We start from the raw sequence: 26,756 nt of genomic DNA on the forward strand, positions 1-26,756 counted from the left end.
GGTTCATAACATTTACTTTTTTATTTACATAAGAAGTCTTTGACGTGTTGTTTAACTATGACCATGTAGTATTTTTCAATGAGACTTACACTAATACTGCCTCTGCTGCTATACTGTCACAATGAGTGCACCTCTGAAAAATAAGAGGTTCTCTTCTCACATTCTAACAATGGCTCAAAATTATGCAAAATTTAGTCCACTTCTGCACCAGGGTATAGAAATTTCTTTCTTAAGAACAGAAAACACTTTCCTCTCTATATCAGTTATATAATATAGCTAACTCTGTATCCTACATACTATGTGGAATTCATGCTATTTTTCTTCTATAAGACATTCTTCCACATGGCTTTTTTTTTCTTAAAGCATTCTCATTTACTTTTTAATGAAAGCTAATTACCTTCTAGCCTATTCACACAGATAATTTGGAGATTCCTTTTCAATGCACTCCTGGGTAGGCCTAGGTTTTTTTAACCCCATATTTTCCTCTTTCCTAGATTCCCTGACTTGCTGAAATACATTTTCAGACTAATTTCTTTTACGAATGGGTATGAAGAACTCTGTCACAGGAAATCTGAGAATTATTTTCTTTTCACATTTTGGGTATTGGCTTGGCTGTGTATAGAATCTGAGCTTCAAAAACCACTTTCCTTAGAATTTTGAATACATTTCTCCATTGTTTTCCACCATCCAGGGATTCTATTCCATCATGTTTTATTGATAAATAAAAACAACAAAAATCAATCATGCAATCATTTTTTTCTAAGTCCCTGACAGGCAGCCTGTTTTTTTCTGAAACTTCAAAAAATCTTAGCTTTACCATTCTGACATCTCATGAAAATGTGTTTGCATGTGGAATCTTAGTTTATCCAATCTGCTGGAAACTCAGTAGATTCATTATAGCCAAGAGCTTCCTTCAATATTTACTTAGGTCTGGACAGTTTACAGCAGTTCTCCCTTACCCGCACTTTCAATTACCTGCAGTCAGGTCAACTGGGGTCTGAAAATATTAAGATACTTTGAGAGACAGACCACATTCACATAACTTTTATTAGAGTATATTGTTAAAATTGTTCTAATAGTTGTTCAACTCTTAGTGTGCCTAATTTATAAATTAAACTTTATCACACATATGTATGTACAGGAAAAAACATAGTTTGGGTACTATCCAAACATAGGTAATACCCAAAGTTTCAGGCATCAACTGGGGTCTTGGAACATATTCCCTGCAGATAAAACGAGAGTACTATCTTCTTTAAAGAATTACCTTCCATTTCCTCAATTATTTCTTCTGTAACACTTATTCTGGAATTGGACTTTCTGAACTAAAACATCACTCTTTAAGTTTGATCACATTTTCCATCCCTGTGCTTTTTTCTTCTCTGTCATGGGAGATTGCCTCAACCAAATATTCCAACTCAATACTTCTAATTCCATGTTTAGTGTTTTTGTTTTAAATTTTTAGCAATAATATTTAGATTTCCAGCAACTCTCCAATGCTTGGGTGAGCTGGTGGTGCTAGTGGGATCCATTTCTTATACTATCTTCTCAAAATCCTCTTAGAATGTCAGAGTTTGTTTTTTGTCTGCTTCCTTTTCTGTCACCTCAACTATCTGTTTCCTTCAGAAAACACTATTCTCTTTATCTTAGTTTCATTCATGCTTGGGTTTTTTACAAGTTTCTTCATATCTGACCATTCATATTTAACAATAAAGGACTGGTTTCATTATTCCAGCTAGTAAGGGTGGGGTTTCCTACAATGCTGTAAATGTAAAGCTGTTTTTCTGTTAGGATTCTCTGAGTAAAAATGCTGTGTAATACCTCAGGGCTTTGCAAAGGTGAGTCTTGTGAACTAGCAGGTTTCATTTTGAGGTAGGTAAGTCTGAGGATCCCCTATAATGCCAGAATGAAAACTTTATGCTTATGCAGCAAAGTCATCCCAGCACTAACTAACCCTCTGTATGTGCTGGTGCTGAACTCAGAAACCAGCCACCTTCCATGGAGCACACTGGATCTAACATTAGATGAAGCCTCTCTCTGAGTTCTGCTTCCTTCTACTCCATTCCATCCATCTCCCAAACATTTGTTAAACTCCACCATCTACTAATGATGAGCCAGCCTCTCTCTGCACCTCTAATACTCTGATATTCCTAATATCAATATAAAAGATTTGTTTGGGATATAGACCACACTAGGGATAGGGAGAAGATGGGGGAAGGAGAGAAAAATGGAAAATGAGGAGCTACAAGGAAGTCAGGAAAACATGAATATAGATTGAGGAATTTTGTTACAATAGGACTAGGAACTTTCATTCAAAGAAAAAAAATCAACACAGTGACTAATGGACAATTTAGAGATGTCTGAATGGAATTAGCTGATTAGAAAGAGACCTACAAATCTTATTTTGCCCAAACTAAAGAAAAAGAAGGAAACAAAGAAGGAAAGGAGGAAGAAAGAGGGGAGGAAGGAGGGAAAAGATAGAGGGAAGGAGAGGGAAGAAGACAGAAGAAAAAGAGAGAAAGAGAGGAAAACAGGAAGAAATTTGAAGTTTTAAAAACATACCTCCTGAATGGTGTGAAGCATTAGTAGTAACTCCACTAGTGGCACTGTATTGGTCTTTTGTTACAGCAGGTGAGGCACTACCATCTTTTTCATACCATATATTGCCATGCAATGTTTTAAAAATAGTTGTTATATCTTCTTGACTAAGAATGAACTGTTAAACAAAAAATATTTGCTCTTTTTAGCACTGCTACTTCACTGAAGAATTTAACTACAGTTAAAATTCTCAGAAGAGAAAAATGAAAGACTATTTCAATCCTCTACCACATCAATTAAACATTTTTACAAACTGAATATTCAGTTTTCTAAATGACCATGTGCTCTTTAGTAGCTTGTGAAATATAGAACTAAATTAGGTGCTAACGCCAATGAAGTTATGAATAAAGAACTATTCGTTATTAATGTACCAAATAATCTAGTAATTTTAAACCTTTAAAATGAACTTTAAGTAGTTATCTATCTACTTTGGATTTTTTTAGTTAGTAAGCACCTCATTTTACAAATGTAGAATAATCAAAAATGATACATTTGGTTAATCAAAAATTTTAGAGTTCACAATGTGTTTTACATGAACTATTTTATTTGAACCTCAAAAACGTCCTAGGTATATGGAATATAATCCTGAAATTTATTTATTTTTAGTTAGGTAGTTAGTGACTGGGTCTCATTCTGTCACCCAGGCTGGCATGCAGTCATGCAATCCTAGCTCACTGCAGCCTCAAACTCCTGGGCTCAACCTCCGACATCAGCCTCCCAAGAAGCTGGGATTACAACCATGCACCAACGATGCAATCCTGATATTTATATTTATAAGACACTGAACCTAAATGGTTAATATGCTTAGGTCCACACATAAACTAGGAACTAACTCAGAGCTAGTAATTTCAGGCCAGATGCAGTGGGTCACGCCTGTAAGCCCAGCACTCTGGGAGGCCCAGGTGGGCAGATCACTTGAGGCCAGGAGTTAGAGAACAGCTGGGCCAACATGGTGAAACTCTGACTCTACCGAAAATACAAAAATTAGCCGGGTATAGTGCACACCTGTAATCCCAGCTACTCAGGTGGCTGACGCAGAATTGTTTGAACCTTGGAGGCAGAGGTTGCAGTGAGCCTAGATCGTGCCACTGCCCTCCAGCCTGGGCAACAGAGACTCTGTCTCAAAAATAAATAAATAAATAAATAAAGATCCAATTTCAAATCCTAGCTGTTACAAATTTAGTCCCAAATCAACAGCATAAGACCTGCCTTAATAGCTGTGATGGTTACTTTTGTACGTCACTTTGGCTTGGTCACAGTACCTAGGTACGTGGTCAAACATTAAATGTTTCTGTGAAAATATTTTTTAGATGAAATTAATATTTAAATCACTAGACTCTAGGTAAATCAGATTACACTCCATAATGCATGTGGACCTCATCCAATCACTTTGTATTGAAGTTGGAGGCCTTTAATAGAAAAAGACTGACCTCCTCCAAGCAAGAATTCTGCCAGCAGACTGCCTTCAGACTTGAGCTCCAACACTACCTCTTCCCTGGGTATCCTTCCTGCTGGCCTACCCCGCAGATTTTGAACTTGGTGGCATCCTCAATCATGTACACCAACTCCTTAAAATAAGTCTCTCCCTTTTCCCTCTCTCTTTACATACACACACACTCTCTGTCTCTCTCTGGAGAACCCTAACACAACAGCAATAATGTAAAAAAGATCTTTGAGTTTGGCTCACTTCTAAGTTTGTCAAAACAACAAAAAGGATTAGATATATTTTTAGCTGTTATGGCCCCAAGGAGATAATTTGAATCACACAATATTTAATAAGTTTTACTTGTGCCAAGCTTTCTTTGACTGCATTTCAAAGATGATACACTAACTTAGTGTTTTAAAATTAAGTCCATGTGTACCTTATACATACTACTAATGTTTTGGGTTTTTTAAGCTTTCATTCCTTCATTCATTTATTCATGATGCTTATTTTGTAACTATGTAGCAGGCACTGCAAAAATAATTCATATAATAAGCAGAAATTAAATATTACAATTTCTAAACCATGTCTTCCAGTTAGTATTTGTCTATCGCATGCACCTCAAATACTGATTGTTAACCGGCACTCTTCCTTCACTTTTGCCAGGAGCTCAGTGGAGGAAGTTCAAAGAACTGTAAGGATCCCAGGGCTGCTGATGTGCAGTATCTACATGTCAGGACAGGCTGTGTATGCAACCACCGAAAATGTGACAAGTCAGAAATCACAAGCTGCTCCACTTGGTCTGGATGGGTTAGACTAATCGATTTCACAACCGATTCTAGCCTCTCCCTGACACAGAAGATGAGGCCCAGGAGGGAACAAATATCTGGGCTCTGGGGTGAGCTGCAACAGCAGCTAACCAACTACTCAAGTGAATTAGAGTAAGGGAAGCACCAACTTTATCCTAGAGGGTTGGCCTCAAAAGGCAGCTGGGCACTTGCAGATTGTCTGCAGCATCACCTGGACATTCTGTATGGATTCCACCTGGGAAGAGCACGGGACAGCAGTGTCTTTGCTGCCCCACACAAATACGCCTAATAACTGGGCCCAGTGGGGTGGCAATGGCCCCAGCATGCTGGGTGGAACACACTATTTATGTTTTACAAGTTTCTATCTGTTATCTCACCAATATAAATAGACTTCAAATACTTATCTTAAGAAGATAACTTCCATCTCCTACCCTATAAGTTAAAGCAGCCATTATTATCTTACACACTAAGATTTTCATAAAGCTATCATGTTTTATGCTCTGAATATACATTTGACTTAAAAGTCTGAAATCCCTAAAATGATGGTTTTCTCTTAATAAATAAAATTTTTACAGAAAGAAATAGGGAAACTGGGAGGTGGGGAGAAGGATTTGTTAAGTAGGTTTCTTAAAGAAATCTCCCAGAGTGTACGTTGCTATCACTTCGGCAAAGCATGTGACACACTTTTGACCTTCATCCAGTCAAGGGAAAAAACTATGAACTTGTGGGCAGTTCCATGAGAGATCTCTGAAGCAATGTCAACCAACAAGAAGGTAAAACTAAGGTGGTGACACATTTGCCATTTTCATTTTCGACTTACGAATTCTTCTAATACTTTCTCTTCCTTTGTATAGATTATTTCATATATTTCCACGGCTTTAAATGCCATCTATATGCTGATGACTCCAAAATTAGTATTTCTAATCTAGATCTTTCCAATAAATTATCTATTAACATATCTAATTGACTACAACACCATGCCTATTATTTGTGTTCTTCATTATATTTACCACAATTTATAACTATTTTAATTATGTGTCAGATTACTTTTTTTACTATCTAACTACTACTATACCTTCCAGATCACCATCACCACCAACCTCTGCATTAAACTGGCAAGTTCCATGAAGTCAGAGACAATGTCATCGCTTCCTTGCCATTTTATCTCCAGTAATAAATGGAGACCATTTTTAAATGAATTCTAATTTAATATAATCACTACTTCAATTCTGACCAAGGTGATTATATATATACAAATTCCACTCAAATGATGCCTTATGTCCCCAAGCAATATTTTTGAACAAGCAAAACAAAAATTGTTAAGTATCCAAAAAAAAGTTACCTCCATTGGTTTCAGCTGAGCATTTACATTAAAACAAGGAACTTCCTGGTACCACTCCCAGCATAAATTTCGTTCAACCACCACCTCCAGATTTAATGGCAGTAGTAGATCCAGTACTTCCTGGTATGCATCATTAATAAATTGAGATCTATAAGTAAAGATAACATTCTTTTAAATTGGCTCATATACATTCGGGTAGTTAAAAAAAGATTAACTTAAATGTATCCTTTTATATGCAAATAGCAGAAATCAATAATTTGTTGGGTATAAAGGGAAAAAAATCTATCAGGCTTTTTTTTTTTTATCTGTCAAAATGAGTTGAGTGATGTTCTATCCCACTAAAAACCTAGGTGACTTACACTAAGCTGAGTGTTCCATATTATACAGAAATAGAGCCAGGTACAGTAGCTTACACCTGTAATCCCAGAACTCTGGGAGGCTGAGGTGGGCAGATCACTTGAGGTCAGGAGTTTGAGACCAGCCTGGCCAACATGGTGAAACCCAATCTCTACTAAAAATACAAAAATTAGCTGGGTGTGGTGGCACGCGCCTGTAGTCCCAGCTTCTCAGGAGGCTGAGGTGGGAGAATTGCTTGAACCGGGGAGGTGGAGATTGCAGTGAGCCAAGATTGCACCACTGCACTCCAGCCTGGTCAACAGAGCGAGACTCTGTCTCAAAAAAAAAAAAAGGGAAGGGGGGAGAAATATGTATTTTTAAATACAATTTTGTAATATAGTAAAAACTGCAAAAGTATAAAAGTTGTATAGCAAACCATTAAAATAAGAATTATCTCTACGTAGGCCAGGAGCGGTGGCTCACACTTGTAATCCCAGCACCTTGGGAGGCCGAAGCAGGTGGATCACCTAAGATCAGGAGTTCGAGAGCAGCCTGGTCAACATGGTGAAATCCTGTCTGTACTAAAAATACAAAAATTAGCCAGGTGTGGTGGTGTGCATCTGTAATCCCAGCTACTTGGGAGGTTGAGGCAGGAGATTCGCTTGAACCCAGGAGGCGGAGGCTGCATTGAACTGAGATTGCACCATTGCTCTCCAGCCTGGGCAACAAGAGTGAAACTCTGTCTCAAAAAAAAAAACAAACAAAAAACAACAAAACAAAACAAAAACACTCCATGTAATTTGTAAACAAACATTATATAAGACATCGTTATAAAAACATTTGAATTCACTGATTTAGATAAGTAACAAAATATCACATATTCCCTTACTTTATTAAAAATAAGCAGCACCATATGAAATTTCTATTTCTATGAGTTAAAATAGCTGAATACATACAATTTCATATTAAGTTGAACTATATTTTCCTTTCCAAGCACTTATAAAGGTAAGACTGATACTCAGGAATGAAGAAAAATGTAGTAGGTCAATTGAACCCCTTCAAGTAACAATGTGGCCATAGAAGCCTCCCACTGTACCTCAAAGTGACAATCTCAAAGTGTTACTCCTCAATAATGTACTTATATTTTAATTAGCAGCAAATCCTTAAACTAAGGTATAACATCATGACTGTAGAATTTTGGCAACCATTTAATCAACAGGAGAGAAATATGAGAGTTCATCAGGATCTCCCAAAAAGCCTGGTACCAAGCCATTTAATGAATGAATGACAGAGTGACACCAAACTTACATATGCCTGCATGCTTGCAGTCTCCACTTAACAGTAATAGGTTAAGGAATCTAAAAGCCCCACAGGGAATGCTGCACACATACGTTTTCTTTTCTTTTTTTCAGTTATCCTCTGATATGCATATGCAATTATATATGCATCCTATCATAGGCTAGGATGCATATATAATTTTAATGGCCTTATTAGAATAAATGGCTATAAGTATTTTAATTACCCTTCTATTATTAAAATTTCAGTTTCCAATTCTTCACCCTAATACTTGGATTATTCTCTCTCTCTCTCCATATATATGTGTGTGTATGTATATATATACGTGTGTATATATATAGAGACATGTGTATATACATACATACACACATATATACATACTTATGTGTACATATATACACATACATATATACACACGTGTGTATATATATACATACACACACACATATATGTGTATATATATATCTTTGAGTAAATTTCTGTCCTTTGGACAAACCGTGAGAAAGAAAACTGCTACGTGAAAAGATTACTTCCTCAGGAAAAACTTTTCTTATCAGTACTACCCAATATATGGATTAAATAAACCTTTCCTATGTGCTCCCACATGCACCTTACACTTTTTCCATCACTGCATTTAACATATTGCATTTCAATAGTTTATTATGTCCTCTGTATTTTCAATTAGAATGAAAGCTTCATGAGGGCAGGAACTATGTTCATCTTATTCTCCGCTTTTTGTCAGTACTTAGATGATTGGCATGTGCCATATAGCGAATAAATATTTGCTAAATTGCAGTCAAATTGGATTAATGTATAAAGAACCTAGTCACAAACATGAATTCCCATTTTTTTTAATGCGCTTTCTAATACATTGTAACTAAACTGCATTTTCTGGGGTTTTGTTTGTTTTTTTGAGGCAGTCTCACTTCGTCATCCAGGCCGGAGTGCAGTGGCATTAACACACATCATCGCAGCCTCAACCTTCTAGACTCAAGCAATCCTCCTGCCTCAGTCCCATAAGTATCTGGGAGTACAGGCACACGTCATCACACCCAGATAATCTTCATATTTTCTGTAGAAATGGGGTTTCACCGTGTTGCCCAGGCTGGTCTCAAACTCCTGAGCTCAAGCAATCTGCCATCCTCAGCCTCCCAAAGTGCTGGGTTTACAGGCGTGAGCCAACATGCCCAGCAACTGCATTTCCAATTACCAATTATTTTACAATTATTTCAGGAAAAATTGGTTATACTTTATAACTGAGTAATTCTATTTCTAGGAACTCATCCTAAGGAAATGAATTATCCCAAAGAAATGAGTAGACAATTACATAAGTACTGATGTAATAAAGATATCAATCATCAATATAGTGTTACTTATAACAGCAAAAATTATATATATTAGAATCAAATTTATAACAAAAGGCAGATTTAGATTTTCTAAAAACTGATGAATAAAATATTTGGAAAAATTTATGCACTCAAAATAAAGACATGGAAAATTTATAGCATATTTTTAAGAAAAAAAGCTATTTGCAACACAAAACGCAATTCTAATTTTTTTTTTTAAATACTTTAAGTTCTGGGATACATGTGCAGAATGTGCAGGTTTGTTACATAGGTATATGTGTGCCATGGTGGTTTGCTGCACCCATCAACCCATCATCTAGATTTTAAGCCCCACATGCATTAATTAGTTAATTAATTAGTATTAGTTATTTCTACTAAATAACTAATTAGTATTAGTTATTTGTCCTAATGCTATCCTTCCCCTTGCCCCCCACCCACGACATGCCCCGGTGTGTGATGTTCCCCTCCTTGTGCCTATATGTTCTCACTGTTGGGCTCCCACTTATGAGTGAGAACATGTGATGTTTGGTTTCCTGTTCCTGTGTTAGTTTGCTGAGAATGATGGTTTCCAGCTTCATCCACATCCCTGCAAAGGACACAAACTCATTCTTTTTTATGGCTGCATAGTATTCCATGGTGTATATGTGCAACATTTTCTTTATCCAGTCTATCACTGATGGGCATTTGGGTTGGTTCCAAGTCTTTGCTATTGTGAATAGTGCCGCAATAAACATACGTGTGCATGTGCCTTTATAGAAGAATGATTTATAATCCTTTGGGTATATATCCAGTAATGGGATTGCTGGGTCAAATGGTATTTCTGGTTCTAGATCCTTGAGGAATTGCCACACTGTTTTCCACAATGGTTGAACTAATTTACACTCCCATCAACAGTGTAAAAGCGTTCCTGTTTCTCCACATCCTCTCCAACATCTGTTGTTTCCTGACTTTTTAATGATCGCCATTCTAACTGGTGTGAGATGGTATCTCATTGAGGTAAATGGCCGTACTGCCCAAAGTAATTTATAGATTCAGCGCTATTCACATCAAGCTACCATTGACTTTCTTCACAGAATAAGAAAAAATTACTTCAAATTTTATATGGAACCAAAAAAGAGCCCATATAGCCAAGATAATCCTAAGCAAAAAGAACAAAGCTGGAGGCATCACACTACCTGACTTCAAACTATACTACAAGGCTATAGTAACCAAAACAGCATGGTGTTTGTACCAAAACAGATATATAGACCAATGGAAAAGAACAGAAGCCTCAGAAATAACACCACACATCTACAACCATCTGATCTTTGACAAAACTGACAAAAATAAGCAACGGGGAAAGGATTCCCTATTTAATAAATGGTATTGGGAAAATTGGCTAGCCATTTGCAGAAAACTGAAACTGGATCCCTTCCTCACAAGCATGGCAGAAAGCAAAGGAGACATGGAGGCACGTCTTTACATGGTGGCAGGCAAAAAGAGGATGAGAGCCAAGCAAAAGGAGTTTCCCCTTATAAACCCATCAGATCTTGTGAGACTTATTAACTACCATGAGAACAGTATGGGGGAACCACCCCCATGATTCAATTATCTCCCACTGGGTCCCTCCCACAACATGTGGGAATTACGGGAGCTACAATTCAAGATGAGATTTGGGTGTGGACATAGCCAAATCATATCATCTCTCTATTATCCATCAACATGATTCTCAATCATTAAAATCCTGTTCCACTACCTTTGGTCACACTTGCTTGGCAAAAATTCAGTTTTGTCTCAATCCAACTGACTGTTGGATTCCAAACACAAAATACCAAGTACTGCATGAAAAAAAAAAAACAAACAGTATTAATTCATGGTTAACAATATCAGCAGGACCCTCAATGCTGCCTCAATACATTTTCCTGGTTTCTCATCTCTCTGCTCCTTCTTAGTCTCTTTTGAGGGTTCCTTTTTCTGCCAATTCTTTAAATACTGGTATTCCTCAGCATTCTTCCTCATATGTCCCACTCTACAAGCTTTCTTGTGACTGTGTTCATTCCAATGGCTTCAGTGACTAGCACAAATTATTACTAAGAACTCCTAAACCTAGAAGTCTAAACAACGTCACCTATATGCATCACCTAGGCACAAATATTCCACTGCCTTCTGGATTTCTTTCAAGATCTCTCCATGTAGAAGTCATGCAATCACTTTCAGGCTACTTTGCCTATTACGGAAATAATTACTCTCTGTATTCTACTGGGTTTTTCTGCATTATTCTGTCTTATCTCAGTGAAGTGCATCATCATCAAACACTGATTTCCAAGCCTGCAACTTAAAGTGAATTTTAATTTCTCCTCTCCTTTAACTCCCACACCCATTCAATCATCAGTTACTATAAATTCTGGTTAGCTCTCCACTACTTCATTCCCCTACCTTAGACTAAGTCACCTATAATTCTTATGTGAGTTACTGCAATAGTTACCAAACTATCCTTCCAACCTCTAGTTTTGTCTCCTTTGGACCTAATTTCTAGAACCTTTTCAAAATATGATCCCATTTTTATGCACCAGCCCACTATATTTATTAAACAGTACCTACCACAACAACCCAATGAGGTAGGGTTTGTTAATCCCTTGTAAATATTGCTTACTATTATATTTCTTATTCTTAGCACAATGCCTGGGATATATTTGGTGCTTAATAAGTGCTCAAGTGACAGAAATTTCTCCTTCCATCTAAGATGATGTAACATGAATGGGTTTACACTCCTGCTTGAAATAACCCTGCTCTCCAAAAAAAAAAAAAAAAAAAAAGACAAAATTTATTTAAAATAGTTTTCAAGATACAAGACATCAAAAATGGATAATGACTCCAAAGAGTTGGGGAAAAAAATGAGGTGAGCCCTACGACTGTCTCAGTTTACTACTGTTTTGCAATAATTAACAGGCCATGGTACAGGGAGGGGGAACCCAGGAGAAGGCCAGGAAAGCCCCAGAGTAGAGAAGGTAAGAGATGAGAATCCAAGAGAAACCAAGGTAGCTAGAGTTATATAATAAAATACCAGAGAGAAGAGAGCTACACAGGATTGTAGAGTAACTTAAAATTTATAGCACAATATAAGTACTCCAATTTACAGCACTATATCATATATTAGAAATGTTTCAAATCAATAATCTTAGCTACCACCTAAAAAAACTTATAAAAAGAGCAAAATTGAGCCCAAAGCAGAAAGAAATAATAAATTTTGAATTAGAAATCAACGAACGAGAAAACACAAAAACAATAGAAAAAACAATAAAACCAAAACCTGCTTCTTAAGATCAATAAAACGTATAAATCTCTAATCAGATTCATCAGTACAAAGGCAGAAATTATAAATATCAGGAATGAGGCAGGAGACACCATTACAGATTATCAATAAATAAAGAGCATTATGAAAAATTTTATGCCATTAAATTTTACAACTTAGATGAAATGCAAAAAATCTTTTAAAAAACTAGGGAGGATCGCTCGAGAAAAAATAACTTGAATAGCCAGCCCCAAATTTATTAAAGAAATAAAAACTGTGATTTAGAAACCTCCCACAAGCAAACTCTAGGACCAGATGGCTTCACTGGTAAATTCTACCTAATACTTAAGGAAGAAATAATACAACTGTACAAAAACTGTCAGAAACGTACGCATATCAAAACTTATCAAATGGTATAATATTAAAGATATGCAACTTGTTCTGTGTCAATTATGTCTCAATGAAGCTGCTTTAAAAATATTCAATTGGTCAAAGTGCAGGAGGGAAAGACAGACTCATCGGAAGCTAAAGAGAAGTAGAGAATGGGAGTTCAGTAAAAAATGAAACAAAAATAAGGTGAAGAGACAAGCAAGAGAATGATATCAAAGAAAAATGACAGAAAGAAGGAAGAGGGCAGTTGAGAAGTATAAACAGAGAAGGATCCAAGTTGGAAAATAGGACATAAATTCAGAATGGGGATTAGAAACAGCACAGAAACACAGAGGACGCAGCATAAAAGCTCTGGAACTATTTGAACATTTGTTTATCCCCCTACTTCCCAACCCCATGGTTAACGAATACATAAGGTTGCATGCTACTGTTTGTTTGTTTAAATTACAGCATCAGAGCCATAGCACACAACTGACAGAGAAGATAAGGTGATACTGTATTTGCAAAGTGAATAAACATATTACGTTAGAAATTCCTCATTTATTCCATAGCCCTGTAACTTATAATGAACTACAAAGAAGCACAAATATATTTCCTCCGATAATAAATTTTGTAGTTTTCCTTATTACCTAAGAAGAAAGTTTCAAACACTTTCTAGGTTTTTTAAAATGTAAAGACTATAATTGATTTTGCCAAAATATACTTAAGGAAGAGAGAATCACTAAATTACGTATAATTAATAAAATAAAACTCACTGTAAACAGACTACTCAAGACATTAAAGTCTTTAACGTAAAAAGTTAGAAAAATATTGCATTCCACACAAATATACTCGTGAAAAGCTTACCTGTATAGTCGCATTTCACTCAGCTTTATTGTTATCAAATCAATAACAGGTGGGGGAGAGCTCTGGCTCTCTGTTATCATATGAAAGGTATTTGTCATTGTAATTAGCCCAAAATCAGCAACAAAAACATTTTCAGAAACTGGAGACTGCGGGATGACCACAACTGGGGCTTTGATGTTAATATCCAGTGCCATTCTGGAACTCCTTCGTGCCAGTTCTTTTACACCAGTAGCAGCCATTCCAGCTGCCTGAACAGTTGCCTCAGCCAAGGCTTGTTTAGCTGCCTGAAAATTATCTATAAAATCCTGTAACATAACAGAATTATATTCTTAAGGTTATTAATAAATAAGACATTAAATATATATTGATATTTCTGGTTTCACCTCCATTAAAAAAAAAAAAACTTTTACTTGATATAACCAAACATTATTTATTCAAAGTCTTACTGTCTATATTAAATCTTAATTTTCTGCCACAAAAACTGAGAAACACAAAGACAACATATAAAATAAAAATCTAGTCCTCAGAACAAAGCTAAATGGGATCGTTGGAATGTCTTACAAATAGCTATTTCCCTTATCTCACTTTCCCTAAAGGGAACAACGCTATTTCTCTATACAACCTCAGTGGACAGAGAGCTCATTTATGTTTGTAAGGTAAAAATAAATAAATAAAATATGTTTAAGAAGTTTCAAAATAATTTTCCAATTTCCAAATTCCAAAAAAATACTTCAATGACATAAAATATAATTACCTAGATTTATACTCTTATACTTAATTTTCATGTTCAAAGAAAACCTAACATTTTAGTAATTTCTAAGTATAAGTACAAGAGGGTTCAAGTGACATGATTTTTTTGGTTATAAAAATAAATTAGCTACTCAAGAGGCTGAGGTAGGAGGATAACATGAGGCCAGCAGTTCTAGACCAGTTTACGCAATATGGCGAGATCCTGTCTCCAAAAAAAAATTAAAAATAAAAAATTAGCAGGGACCTCTTGTCCCTGCTAATTTAATCTATTTGGGAGGGTGAGGTGGGATCTGCACGAGTTTGAGGCTGCAGTGAGCTAGAAGCACGCCCCTGTATTCCAGCCTGGGGTGCAGAGCAAGACCCCAACTTTAATTTTTTTTTTTTTAAGAGAAGAAATTCAACAAGGAATACTTGTTTATCTTTACATTTTTGTATGCAAAATGATTTTATGGCTATAGAAAAACTGCATGATAACCTAAATTTAAAAGATCACAAAACAGCAACATTATATGGAATTAACCTAGAATTCTGAAATAACAAAAGAGGGCTCCACGTTCCCAAATACATTCAAATGAATACACAAATACTTTTCTTGCTTGTAAGAATTGCCACACTTGGCCTATTTATTCCACTACAACCTTAGATTTGATTACCTAGTTCACACACTAAAACACAGAGACAGCATTTTAAAAGAATGAATAGTGATGTCATGGAGACAGGTATGACACCCACAGGAAAAAATATCAGCTGACAGCAAGGGAAAAACAAAAACCGAAACAAGAAAAGCATAAATAAGAATCGAAATGCCTTAGGGTGGAGTCATATAGGGGTTAAATCTAACTCCTTAAAGTCCCTGATATTCACAGAATGACAATGCAATCGAAAATATGATTTTCTTGTGTCGGACATAATGCCTGTAATCTCAGTGCTTTGGGAGGCCAAAGCAGGAGGATCACTTGAGGCCAGGAGTTCAAGATCAGACTGGGCAACAGAGCAAGACTCCATCTCTATAAACACTTGAAGAGAAAAAAAAAAAAACTTGGTGGTATGTGCATGGTGGTATGTGCCTGTAGTCTCAGCTACTCAGGAGGTTGGGGCGGGAGGATCACTTGAATCCAGGAGTTCAAGGTTACAAAGAGCTATGATCATGCCACTGCACTCCAGCCTGGGTGACAGAGCAACACCTTGTCTCTAGAAAATTAAAAGAACCTTTTCTTAATGATGACTTGAGACCAAAACAAACTTCAATTTATATATTCAGTATTTTAAAATTATAGTTGCAAGTCAGGCAAAACGAAGACTTAGGCCAATGACATATAAATGAAGGTTCTAATTAATATATAAAATATATATGATATACAATGTACATATACTTAATGTTAATATATAAAATATGTATTTCAATTAATTGGAATATTCCCATGTCAAAATGATGTTATATAAAGAAGGAACTACACATTTCAGTCATTATGTATAATAAATGGTACCCAGAAAATTATTTTAAAAATCAGAAAAAATTTCAAGCAGGGAATTCTTATTAGTTTTCATCCATAGTTGACATACAGCAATTTCCAACTAGTGTAAAATAAAAAATAATTTAATACTTACCAATATAGAACATAGAAATTTTGTGACAAAAACTACTTCAATGCAACCAACTACTAAATTAACCTGAATGTCAACCACATTCATATCTGTGTATGCAGAACCAGCAGTTGCATCCATGTAAGAAACCATTTTGAAGCTGAAAACTTCTTTTCCAGTGATATAAACAGCCTTAATAAGAGAAAATTTAATTATCACAATCGATTTTTGAAATGAAGTGTTTTCAGTACAAAATAAAACAGTAAAAAATAACAAAACATAGTCAGAAAATCTCTCAAGTATTCACAAGCCAAGCACAAATGAGGCAACAATTCGATTACAACAGCTTTATTGGAACCTACACTACAAAGTTTTACAAATTGGTGGTGGCTATTCCCTTTGTGGGTCATAAAATCAAGGTAGTAGTTCTGGCTCCAGCTTTTTTCCTTTTTTCTTTTTTTTAATGGAGAAGAGAAGAAGAAGTATCTGAATATGTATTTTCAGTCTGCAAGTATACTTTTGTAATGAGAACAACTATGTATTTCTTGATTCACTGACAAAAATTTGAAAAACACTGTACATCTACACCTTACTGAAATCTATTCTTGATTTGAGGTATGTGAATAGATTTTTCTGGATTCTCCAAAGGAGTCTCCTCCTATTGCTATACTTCTGTTCCTTATCAGGTTGTAAAGGGCCATCTTAATTGCCAACCAGAAATCACCTCAGTGGTTAAAAATCTCAAGCTCTGCAACAACAGTTAAAAATGGTGGAGACAACAGGAGATGTAAAATGTTAAAAAAAATTTTGGAAGAGGGACAGAGCACTAAGCTCACAGCTTTCTCAATTCTCCTAAATGCTAGCGGCAAGCAAGAACAGGGAGCTGAAGAGCCATCAACAAGCACATCAGTTACAACTACAGAACAAAGAATCCTCCAGAACCAGATGTATAAGTGACCTCCGAAGGCTGAGGTACGAGACAGGGCTGAAAAGAAGTCTACAGTCCTGCTTCTGCCTAGGGTGCACAAAGCTGGAATGAGGGCCCCTCCAAACCTTAAAAAAAGGAAAAAAAAAAAAACACAGATAAACTATGGTATCACAACTTTCTTAAAACTATTAGCAATCTGAGGTCACAGGACAACAAAGGTCCCTAAAAATCTAAGGACAAACAGGTACCTTCAGGGAGAGACAGAAAATAAGCACCAGTTCACTTGTGGTAGAGAGGAGAAAGAGCTATCAGATACTATACAATATAGGTAAGAATAATTCAGCTAAAATGATAAAGGATAAGTGTGGACTAATGTGAGATGCAGAATCCCTGGGAGCCACACACGTGAGGAGCTCTTGAGAAAGATGGGGGCGGGGTGCAAGTGGGAAACAAGAGAAAGAACTCCACTGCAGAAAAGGCCCAAAGCACCACCAAAATTATCATCTTCTCAAAACAATAGCCATAAGAAACTAGTAAACCTTGTTGCCCTCAGGGCACAGGTGAAAAAACAGTATCCTAGGGACAACAGTAAAATATAACTCTGTATCTAGGGGAAGAACAAGAACTCTCCTGGGGCCAGATGATTAGCGGCCTCCCTCTGCTAGGGGAAGGGAAGGACAGTCAATCCCACATAGGAAATATGAGAGAGATCAATCAGACACCATGAGGAGGAGGGACAGGATGGTCAAGAATACTCCATTTCTGAGACTCATAGAAACAGCCCTGGCTAGGACTGAAAATGGACCAGGACACTAACAAGCCTATCCAAACCACTTTGCCTTCTCCCCAAATATGCACCACCAAGCTCACAAGCACTAAGAAACAAGCAGCAGGAGCCTCTAACATCTAGGACAGAGCTAAGAATGTGGAAAGCAAATTTTCTGAGGTACAAGAGTAGAAGAAAGGTCAAAGGCTCAGCACAGAGCAAAATCTGAGCAACACAGCCTCCAACCACCCTAAGCACAAGCTACAACTAAAGGAAACTAAAGCAGTAATGTCGTGAAGGAAATCATATTAATCTAAAATTCAAACCAAGCTAAGCTCAACCCCCAACCCCAAGCTAATAGCTTAGCAGAAAAGAGGCATCCCCATTTCCAGACATAAATACTACGATATTTACATCAGTCTCTATTATCCTATACATCAGTGGTCCCCAGCCTTTTTGGGAACAGGGAGCTGTTTTGTGAAAGACAATTTTTCCACAAGAGTGGGGCTCGGGGGTTGGAGGGTGGGGAGATGGCCTGGGGATGAAACTGTTCCACCTCAGAGCATCAGGCATTAGATTCTCATAAGGAGCATGCAACCCAGATCCCGCGTATGCATAATTCACAATAGGGTTCACCCTTCTATGAGAATCTAATGGCCCCGCTGACCTGACAGGAGGCGGAGCTCAGGCAATAATGCTCCCTCGCCCACCACTCAACTCCTGCTGTCTGGCCCAGTTCCCAACAGGCCACAGACCGGTACCATTCCACAGCCCAGGGGCTGGGGACCCCTGCTATACATGATATGATGTCTGACATTCAATCAGTAATTATGAGATGCCCAATAAAAGCAAGGGAAAAAATTCAAACAAATAATAAAGGAATCAACAGAATCAGACTCATCTATAACAACCATGTTAAAACTAAAATTTTTAATTTTAATTAGTACGATTAATATGGTAAAGGCTTCTAGTGGAAAAGGAAAATATGCATGAATAGATGGTGAATATTATTATAGCAGAGAAAATGGAAAAAAGAAGAGTCAAAAGGATATATTAAAGGTTAAAAAACACGGCAACATAAGTGAAAAATACCTTCAGCGGGTTTGTCAGTACTTTCATCAGAGCCAAGGACAAAATCAGTAGATTTGAAAATAGGTCAAGATAAATTATTTGAATTAAAATGCACTAAGAAAACAATGGGAAAAAAACTTGAACAGAACATCCAAAGGCTGTGAGACTAAAAACAGAAATCTAGTAAGAATTTTAGGAATTCAAGAAGAGGAACAGGGAACAAGTGGAGGGGGACAAAACAGGGGAGCCGGGGGGTGGGGGAGACAGAGGGAGACAGAGGCAGAGAAACTATTTGAAGAAAACATGAAAAATAATGAAAGCCATCAAAGTAGCTCAGAAAAGCCCAAACAGGACAAATATCAAAACACAATTAAACTCATCTAGACACACTATATATAAATCCTGAAAGCAGTCAAAAAAGATGACAAGTTATGTACAAAGGAACAAAAATAAGAAATGTCACAGACTTCTCATCAAAACTATGTGTAAACAAAGAACAATGAAATCACATCTTTTAACAGCTGGAAAGGGGGAAAATACTATCAACCCAGCAAAAATGTCACTCAGAAAAATTAGGGTAAAATAAAGGTTTTTCCTACCTCCCTTCTCATCTATACCCCAAAAGCTGAGAGAATTCGTTACCAGCAGACCTGCATTATAAGAAATGGGAAAGTGCCAGATGCGGTGGCTCATGCCTATAATCCCAGCACTTTGGGGGGCCGAGGCGGGTGGATCACCTGAGGTCAAAGAGTTCAAGACCAGCCTGGCCAACATGGTGAAACCCCATCTCTACTAAAAATGCAAATATTAGCCAGGTGCAGTGGCGCGCATCTGTAATCCCAGCTACTTGGGAGGTTGAGGCAGGAGAATTGCTTGAACCCAGGAGGCAGAGGTTGCAGTGAGCTGAGATTGTACCACTGCACTCCAACCTGGGCAACAAAGCAAGACTCTATCTCAAAAAAAAAAAAAAAAAAAAAAAAGAGAGAAAGTATTTCAGAGAGAAATACAAACAATAGACAGAAACTACATGAAGTAGTTACAGAAAGAGTTGCAATGAAGAAAAATGTAAAACATCTTTAGAAAACTAATTGCTCCAAAGAAAACTGACTAAACCAAATCCAGTAGGTACACATTGTGAGTTTTCAACATGTACCAAAATAAAGCAAATTATGATGATACCAAGAAAGATAGGAAACAGGAATTGGAAGTATGGTATTGTAAGATTCTTACACTATATGTACAACAATAAAATATTATTGGAAGATAGACTATGATTAAAGATATATACATTGTAAAACCCAAGAGAAACCATAAAATAAGTGATAATTAATCAAAATTCAGGCCAAAAGAAGGAATACAAAGAATAGGATAAGCAAAATTGGAACAATCAGAGATATCAGATTACAATCCAATCATATCAATAGTTTTATAAAATAGTCTAAACACAAATTAGAAGCCAAGAGGTTGTCAGATTAGATAAAAAAAGATCTAAATATACACTGTCTATAAGAAACCCATTTTAAGCCAGATGTGGTGGCATGCACATATAATCCCAGTTACAGGGCTGAGGTGAGCTTAAACACAGGAGTTCAAGAATACCCTGGGCAACACAGTGAGACTCTGCCTCAAAAAAACGCAAGCTCACTTTAAACAAGAAGACATCCATTAAAAGCTAAAGGATAGAAAAAGATAGACCATGCAAATCTAACCAAAGAAACCTGGAATGGCTATATTACTACCAAAGTAGACTTCAGAACAAGCACAGTTACCACAGATAAAGAGACACATTACATATTCACAAAGGGGGCATAAAATTCATATATATTTATATGTACTTAACAAGAGATCGCCAAAACATATAAAGCAAAAAATTGAAAGAACTGAAAGGAGAAATAGGCAAGTCAATGATTGTAATCAGAAGCTTCAACACAACCAGTAAACAGAAAATCAGTAGCCTGAATAATTATATCCACCAACCTACTTGCCCAAATGGAACATTCAACCCAGCAATTGCTAAAAACACATATTAATTGCAAATACATTTGAAACGTTCACCAAGATTAATCATATATGTTCTGGGCCATAAAACAAACATCAACAAATTTAAAGGAACTGAAACGGTTTCTCCTCTGACCATAATGAATTTAAACTAGAAATCAGTAACAGAAAGGGATCTGCAAATCTCAAAATATTTAGAAGTTAAATAACATACTTCTAAATAGACAATGGGTAAAAGAAAGTCAGAAGAGAAATTAGAAAATACTTTGAATTGAATGAAAATTAAAAAAACAATATATCAAAACTTACAGGATGCAGCTAAAGCAGTGCTTAAAGGAATACTTATAGCAGCAAATGCTTATAATAGAAAATAAAGACGTTCTCAAATCAATAATTTAAACTTCCACCTTAAGAAGAGCATATTAAATCCAAAGCAGGCAGAAGGAAGGAATTTTAAAAGAGCAGAAATAAAATTAAAAACAGAGAACATTCAATTGAAACAAATGCTAGTTCTTTCAAAGTATCAATAAAATTGATAAATCTCTAACCAGACTGATCAAGACATAAAGAGAAAAGACAAAAATTACAATCTCACATGCTAAGAAAAAAAAAAAAAAACACATGTGAAAGACTACATAACTGCATGATTCCATTTATAGGATACTTTGGAAACTGCAAAACTATAGGAACAAAAACCAGTGCAGTGATTCCAAGGTGCTGGGATGGGGAGAAGGGCTAACCTCAAAGGGCAGTAGTGAATTTTTAGGGGTGGCAGACCCATTGTATATGCTGAAAGTAAGTTACACACCAGTATTTGTCAAAACTCACAGAATTACAACTAAAAAAGGTAAGTTTTACTGTAGGTAAATTGTCTCAATAAATCTGACTTTAAAAAGTAAAAACTAAACCAAAACAGAAACTAATAAATAATTCTATCCAAAGGTTACTGAGGCCCCTACAACCTCCCAAAATATATCAAGCATCTTCCTGCTACAAGGCTTCTATAATTGCTCTTTCCTCCACCTGGAATGCTCTTTTGACAGAGCTCAAATCCACAGTTCAGATTTTTTGTCGAATGTTTCTACTGTAAAAAAGCATTTCTTGATAATCGTAATACGTGAATTACCCTGTCACATTACCCTGCTTTCTTGGTTTTCAAAGCACATATCACTCTCTAATATTGTTTTATATTACTGATTAACTACTATTTATTCCACGTGGAGAAAGGCTTTTTATCTTCTGCTGACTATAATATCTCAAATAGGCCAGGCGCAGTGGCACATGTCTGTAATCACAGCACTTTGGAAGACTGAGGCAGGTGGATCGCCTGAGCTCAGGAGGTTTCAGGGCAGCCTGAGCAAAATGATGAAACCCCATCTCTACAAAAATCAACTGGGTGTGGTGGCGTGCACCTGTAGTCCTAGCTACTTGGGGGACTTGAGATGGGAAGATCACCTGGGCCAGGGAAGGTTGAGGCTGCAGTGAGCCGTGATTGTGTAATTGGAGAGTGAAAGAGAGAGAAAATTTTATCTATATATATTATGATTATATAATATATAAATTAGTTTTTTCTTAATTTACTTACCAGTATTTATACATATATAATTTACATATAAATGTATAAATTCTATATATATAAAAATACTGATAAATTAGTTAACAAAAAATTGAATATCCTCTGCAAGTTATATGAGTAGGGCTATATGACTGTTCCTCTCTGAGTTCAATAGAACAGATTTGCTCAAGACAGAGTTTAGAGCAGAAAGGCTGTGGTCTAGGAGACTTCAGGTACAGAAAAACGGTTAATAAAACACCATATCAAAAAATCGGTATTTTAAGTAAAAATCTATAAATGATGCGGCCTCCACTTCTTTCAACCAATTGGCTCCTGGAATCTAGGCTGTCAGGCTTATACTTACACTATTTTTCTCAAAGGAAACTGACTAGCCTCAGAGCAAGAGATGCTCTCAATTTGAGAAGCCATAAAATTGCTAAACCAGTTCCTGACCATCTACTGTGATGCCTGTCCAAAGTCCCTACATAAAGCTTCAAATTAGCTTTGAATATCTGGGAAAAAATGGCAAAGTTCTTAGAAGCGAAAGAAAGTCAAACTGTCATCAGAACTGTCAACACCAATAGGAGGCCGTAAGACATGAAGTAACGTGTTAAGATCATCTAGAAAAGAAAATTCAAGTCAAGGATTTAAAATCCACTCAAACTACCCTGCAAATATAAATGTCAAGGATTATTGTTCCTAAGAGCTCTGCCTAAGAAATCTACTGGAGAATAAACTTTCGAAAAGTCAAAATGATTGGTGATGCTGGCATAAAGACTAGTGAACTCTCCCATTTAATAAATGAAGAAATGTCCCTACTGCCTCCAGACTTCCCGTCAGCCTCCCTGGTGGGCACCCTTCGAAGGTGTTTTGTTGTGTTGTCTCCCCAGTGTTCCATCTGACCAACATGCCTGCAGCTAGAAAGTGGCTATTTTGGCTTAAGGCCACTCTCCAGACACACACCTCAAGACCAAATTACAGGAAATAACGACAAATAGCTTCTAACATCAAAAAAAGAAAGATACCCCAAGACAGTGCAAAACAGAAAAGAAAAAAAAGACAGCTACACACTATGTGCCTCCTTTACAAATACACACCACTAACTATGAAGTATCTTGCCAACCCCTACTCCCAAACCCTGAATCTCACTGCGCCCTGAGATTTAAATATTGATTTAAGGAAACACAGGAGACAGTAACATGTTAAATAGCATGAAAACATAATCAGCAAGATAGAGGCTATGGAAAATTGTTCAGAATAAGATAGCAAAAAATGGCACACACAAGGGCAGAGAAGAAACTAAAGGAAATTCATAAACTATAACAGACTTAAGTGGTATATCAATTAAACGCAGTGAATGGATCTCCTTTGGATACTGAGTGCCATATGGAAAACAAAGTGAATCCCAGTCTCAACTATACACGAAAAATATTATCACTGATAATTCCATCAAACATTTAAGGAAGTAATAATGCAAATTCTATATAAATTTTTCAGAAAACAGAGGAGGAAAGCATTTCCCAACTCATCTTATGAAGCAAGTATTGGCCTAATAACAAGGCCAGAAAAGTTGAGAATAATTAGAAAGACTTGTATACCCATTACCAAGAATTAAGCATTAAAACTGGATTTTTTTAAACCTTTACTTTCAAAATATTTTTTATGAAGAAGATATCAGAAACTAATTTACTATGATATGTTTTCATGAGACTATCAGGTCAGCCAGAATCCTTTTTACCTTATGGCATATATAAATAAAAAGAGTATTTGTCCAGTGGTGCTACGGTAAATGGAGGATGCTGCTCCAAGACAAATGGGCTGGGGGCGCCAACCTTTAAAGTTGAGGGGCTCAATGTTTCAGTATACTTAAAACTGACACAATAGTATATATCACTGTACAAGGCTTATGAAACTGATTCATAATCAGGTCTGATTTCATAAGGGCAAAAACCTTATGCCTCTCTGGTTCTTTGACACGTGGAAAGTTACTAAACAAGGCAGTTTGTTTAAATACCATGTACAATGGAATCAAAGTCAAGAAATAGGGAAACGGAAATGAAAATCGGGCAAGAAGACAAGAGAGAAAGATTTTTTTAATTTTGTAACTTTTTGTAAACTGAATTTTTAACCATGTAGATATATTAAAAATAAAATTACAGGCCAGGCACAGTGGCTCACGCCTGTAATACCAACATTTTGGGAGGCCGGGGCAGGCAGATCACTTGAGGCCAGGAGTTTGAGACAAGCCTGGCCAAACACAGTTAAACTCTGTCTCTACTAAAACTATAAAAATTAGCTGGGTGTGGTAATATGCACCCATAATCCCAGCTACTCAGGAGGCTGAGGCACGAGAATCACTTGAACCCAGGAGGTGGAGGTTTCAGTGAGCCAAGATTGCACCACTGCACTCCAGCCTGGGTGACAGAGCAAGACTGTCTCAAAAAAATAAAATAATATAAAATAAAAAATAAATATAAAATTACGAGACAAAAACAATGGGTTGGATCATGCTCTCAGTTCTGCATAACTTTTCACAGATACTTTATTTCTGTGAGCTTTACTTTCTAGACAGGGAAAATAAAATGGATAATCTATTTCTTAAATACTCTGATACTGTGATTTTTAAAATAAAAATAATAGAAACAAATAAAATCATGGCTTCTGGAAAATTTCTTGCTCCTTATTGCTATGAGTCATTTCTCTTTGATGTTGGAACTGTTTTGCTATCCCACGAAACAAGCCATAACAAGAAGATATCAGAAATAAGAATTTTTTAAACATAAAAATCAGGTCATCACTATATCATTAGTATTACTGGCAAAATCTACTTATCTATTTCCTTTCTTCTTGACATATTCCAAATACTGACTTCCTGACTCAACAAGTACTTCAGCTTTTCCTGATCCTACTATCTGATATTCCTTTAACCTCCTTAAATACATAATCCTACCTGCCTCAGGTAGGATGTTGCTGTTCAACTCTGTAACAGGAACCTTACTGTTTTATAACCAGTAACAAATTACCTAACCTTCAACAACTCATCATCCAATTCAAAGGACTCTCTTAACATTATTAAAACAACTATACTAGTGATCATTGATGAGAATAAGTTTTATTTAAAAAGCTCACTTCCTCAGACTTCAGACCCTCAAATGTATCTAAGATGCATTATGAGATTCAGAGTACATAAAGAGAACAACCAAAAAAAAAGTGAAAAAGGTATTTACTACATTCTCTCCCAAAACTTTGTTCCTGGAGCATTATTTATACTTATCTCATTTATGAGATACTGCAATCCTCATTTGACAAATAAAGAAACAGAATCCAAGATTAGGTAACCTGCTAATGGTCACACAGCTACTAAGGAGTAGAGCTAAGAACCCAATCACGCCTGACTCCAAAACCCACACACATAATAAGCGACATTACTCAATTCTGACAACTCTCTAAATGATACCTATGACCACTCCTAAAGGACAATCCTATTTAATGATGTACTATTACTTAATTTAAAAAATTCTTACCTTTTTGTATATAGCTGTTATATCAGAATCTAAAACAATTATATTCCTTAGCTTTGCATTTATTTCAGTTTCTGAAGGCCTCATAATCATCTCAGAATCAAGCCCTAAGGGAACAAAAGAATTATTAACTGCCTTTTCTTTCATTTAATGTATTTTAATTTGCTTTTTGTGAAATTTTATTACCTTCAATCTTAATTTCAGAAATGTTACGTTTCTGATCTTGAATAAAGATCTGTAAACATGATAATTCTGCTAAAATCTGCAAAGTAATGATATCTTCATTCGTGGATAGTTTTAAAGCTGCAAAAAAAAATTCATATGGTAAAACATGAGGAAAAATGTTTAGCAGTTACCTTACTATACTTATAAAGTAACTGAAATATCACCACAAATAGTGATATTAGAGAAAACCTGATCTGCAATTCAGCTGAAAGCAAGGTATAATATGCCCTATTGAATTGAAAATTCTAAAAAACAATCAAATCTAATGAAAACAAAAGGAAATAGACAAAACATTGTTTCTAGAAGAAACTAAACATTTGAAACTAAAACACTGTAACTATAAATTTCAAAATTTTTTGAGAGCCAGTAATTACTAGGTGGTACCTGTCATTATCAAAATTGCAACTTTTCACCGCTTCGAAAGTATTATACTCTGATTTTAAAATATGCTCTGATACTCTTTTTTGTTTTTTGGGTTTTTTTTCGAGACAGAGTCTCACTCTGTTACCCAGGATGGAGTGCAGTGGTGCAATCGTAGCTCGTAGCTCGTTGCAATCTTGAATTCCTGGGCTCCAGTGATTCTCCCGTGTCAGTCTCCCAAGTAAACTGGGTCTATAGACATACACCACCATGCCCAACTAATTTTTAAAATTTTGTTGGAGACAGGGTCTTGCTATGTTGCCCAGGCTAGTTTCGAACTCCTG

The 26,756-nt window shown here is 36.2% G+C and overlaps 1 protein-coding gene across 4 annotated transcripts in view; it reads right to left on the reverse strand.

The window, feature by feature from the left end:
* Positions 1-26,756, reverse strand: part of LOC105498962 (vacuolar protein sorting 13 homolog A) — a 246,971-nt gene that overhangs the window by 106,015 nt on the left and 114,200 nt on the right. For all 4 annotated transcript variants that reach the window (XR_011612428.1, XM_071077637.1, XM_071077638.1 and 1 more), the window contains exons 30-35: positions 26,014-26,130; positions 25,831-25,934; positions 16,013-16,180; positions 13,655-13,959; positions 6,170-6,317; positions 2,560-2,713 (exon numbers count right to left, since the gene is read on the reverse strand). Coding sequence is in view for 3 of the 4 variants with exons in the window: in XM_071077637.1 (XP_070933738.1) it covers positions 2,560-2,713; positions 6,170-6,317; positions 13,655-13,959; positions 16,013-16,180; positions 25,831-25,934; positions 26,014-26,130 (996 nt within the window). In the remaining variant the exon portion in view is untranslated. The remainder of the gene's footprint in view (positions 1-2,559; positions 2,714-6,169; positions 6,318-13,654; positions 13,960-16,012; positions 16,181-25,830; positions 25,935-26,013; positions 26,131-26,756) is intronic.

This window comes from Macaca nemestrina, chromosome 14, assembly GCF_043159975.1.
Source record: "Macaca nemestrina isolate mMacNem1 chromosome 14, mMacNem.hap1, whole genome shotgun sequence".
In the NCBI taxonomy this organism is placed as follows: Eukaryota; Metazoa; Chordata; class Mammalia; order Primates; family Cercopithecidae; genus Macaca; species Macaca nemestrina.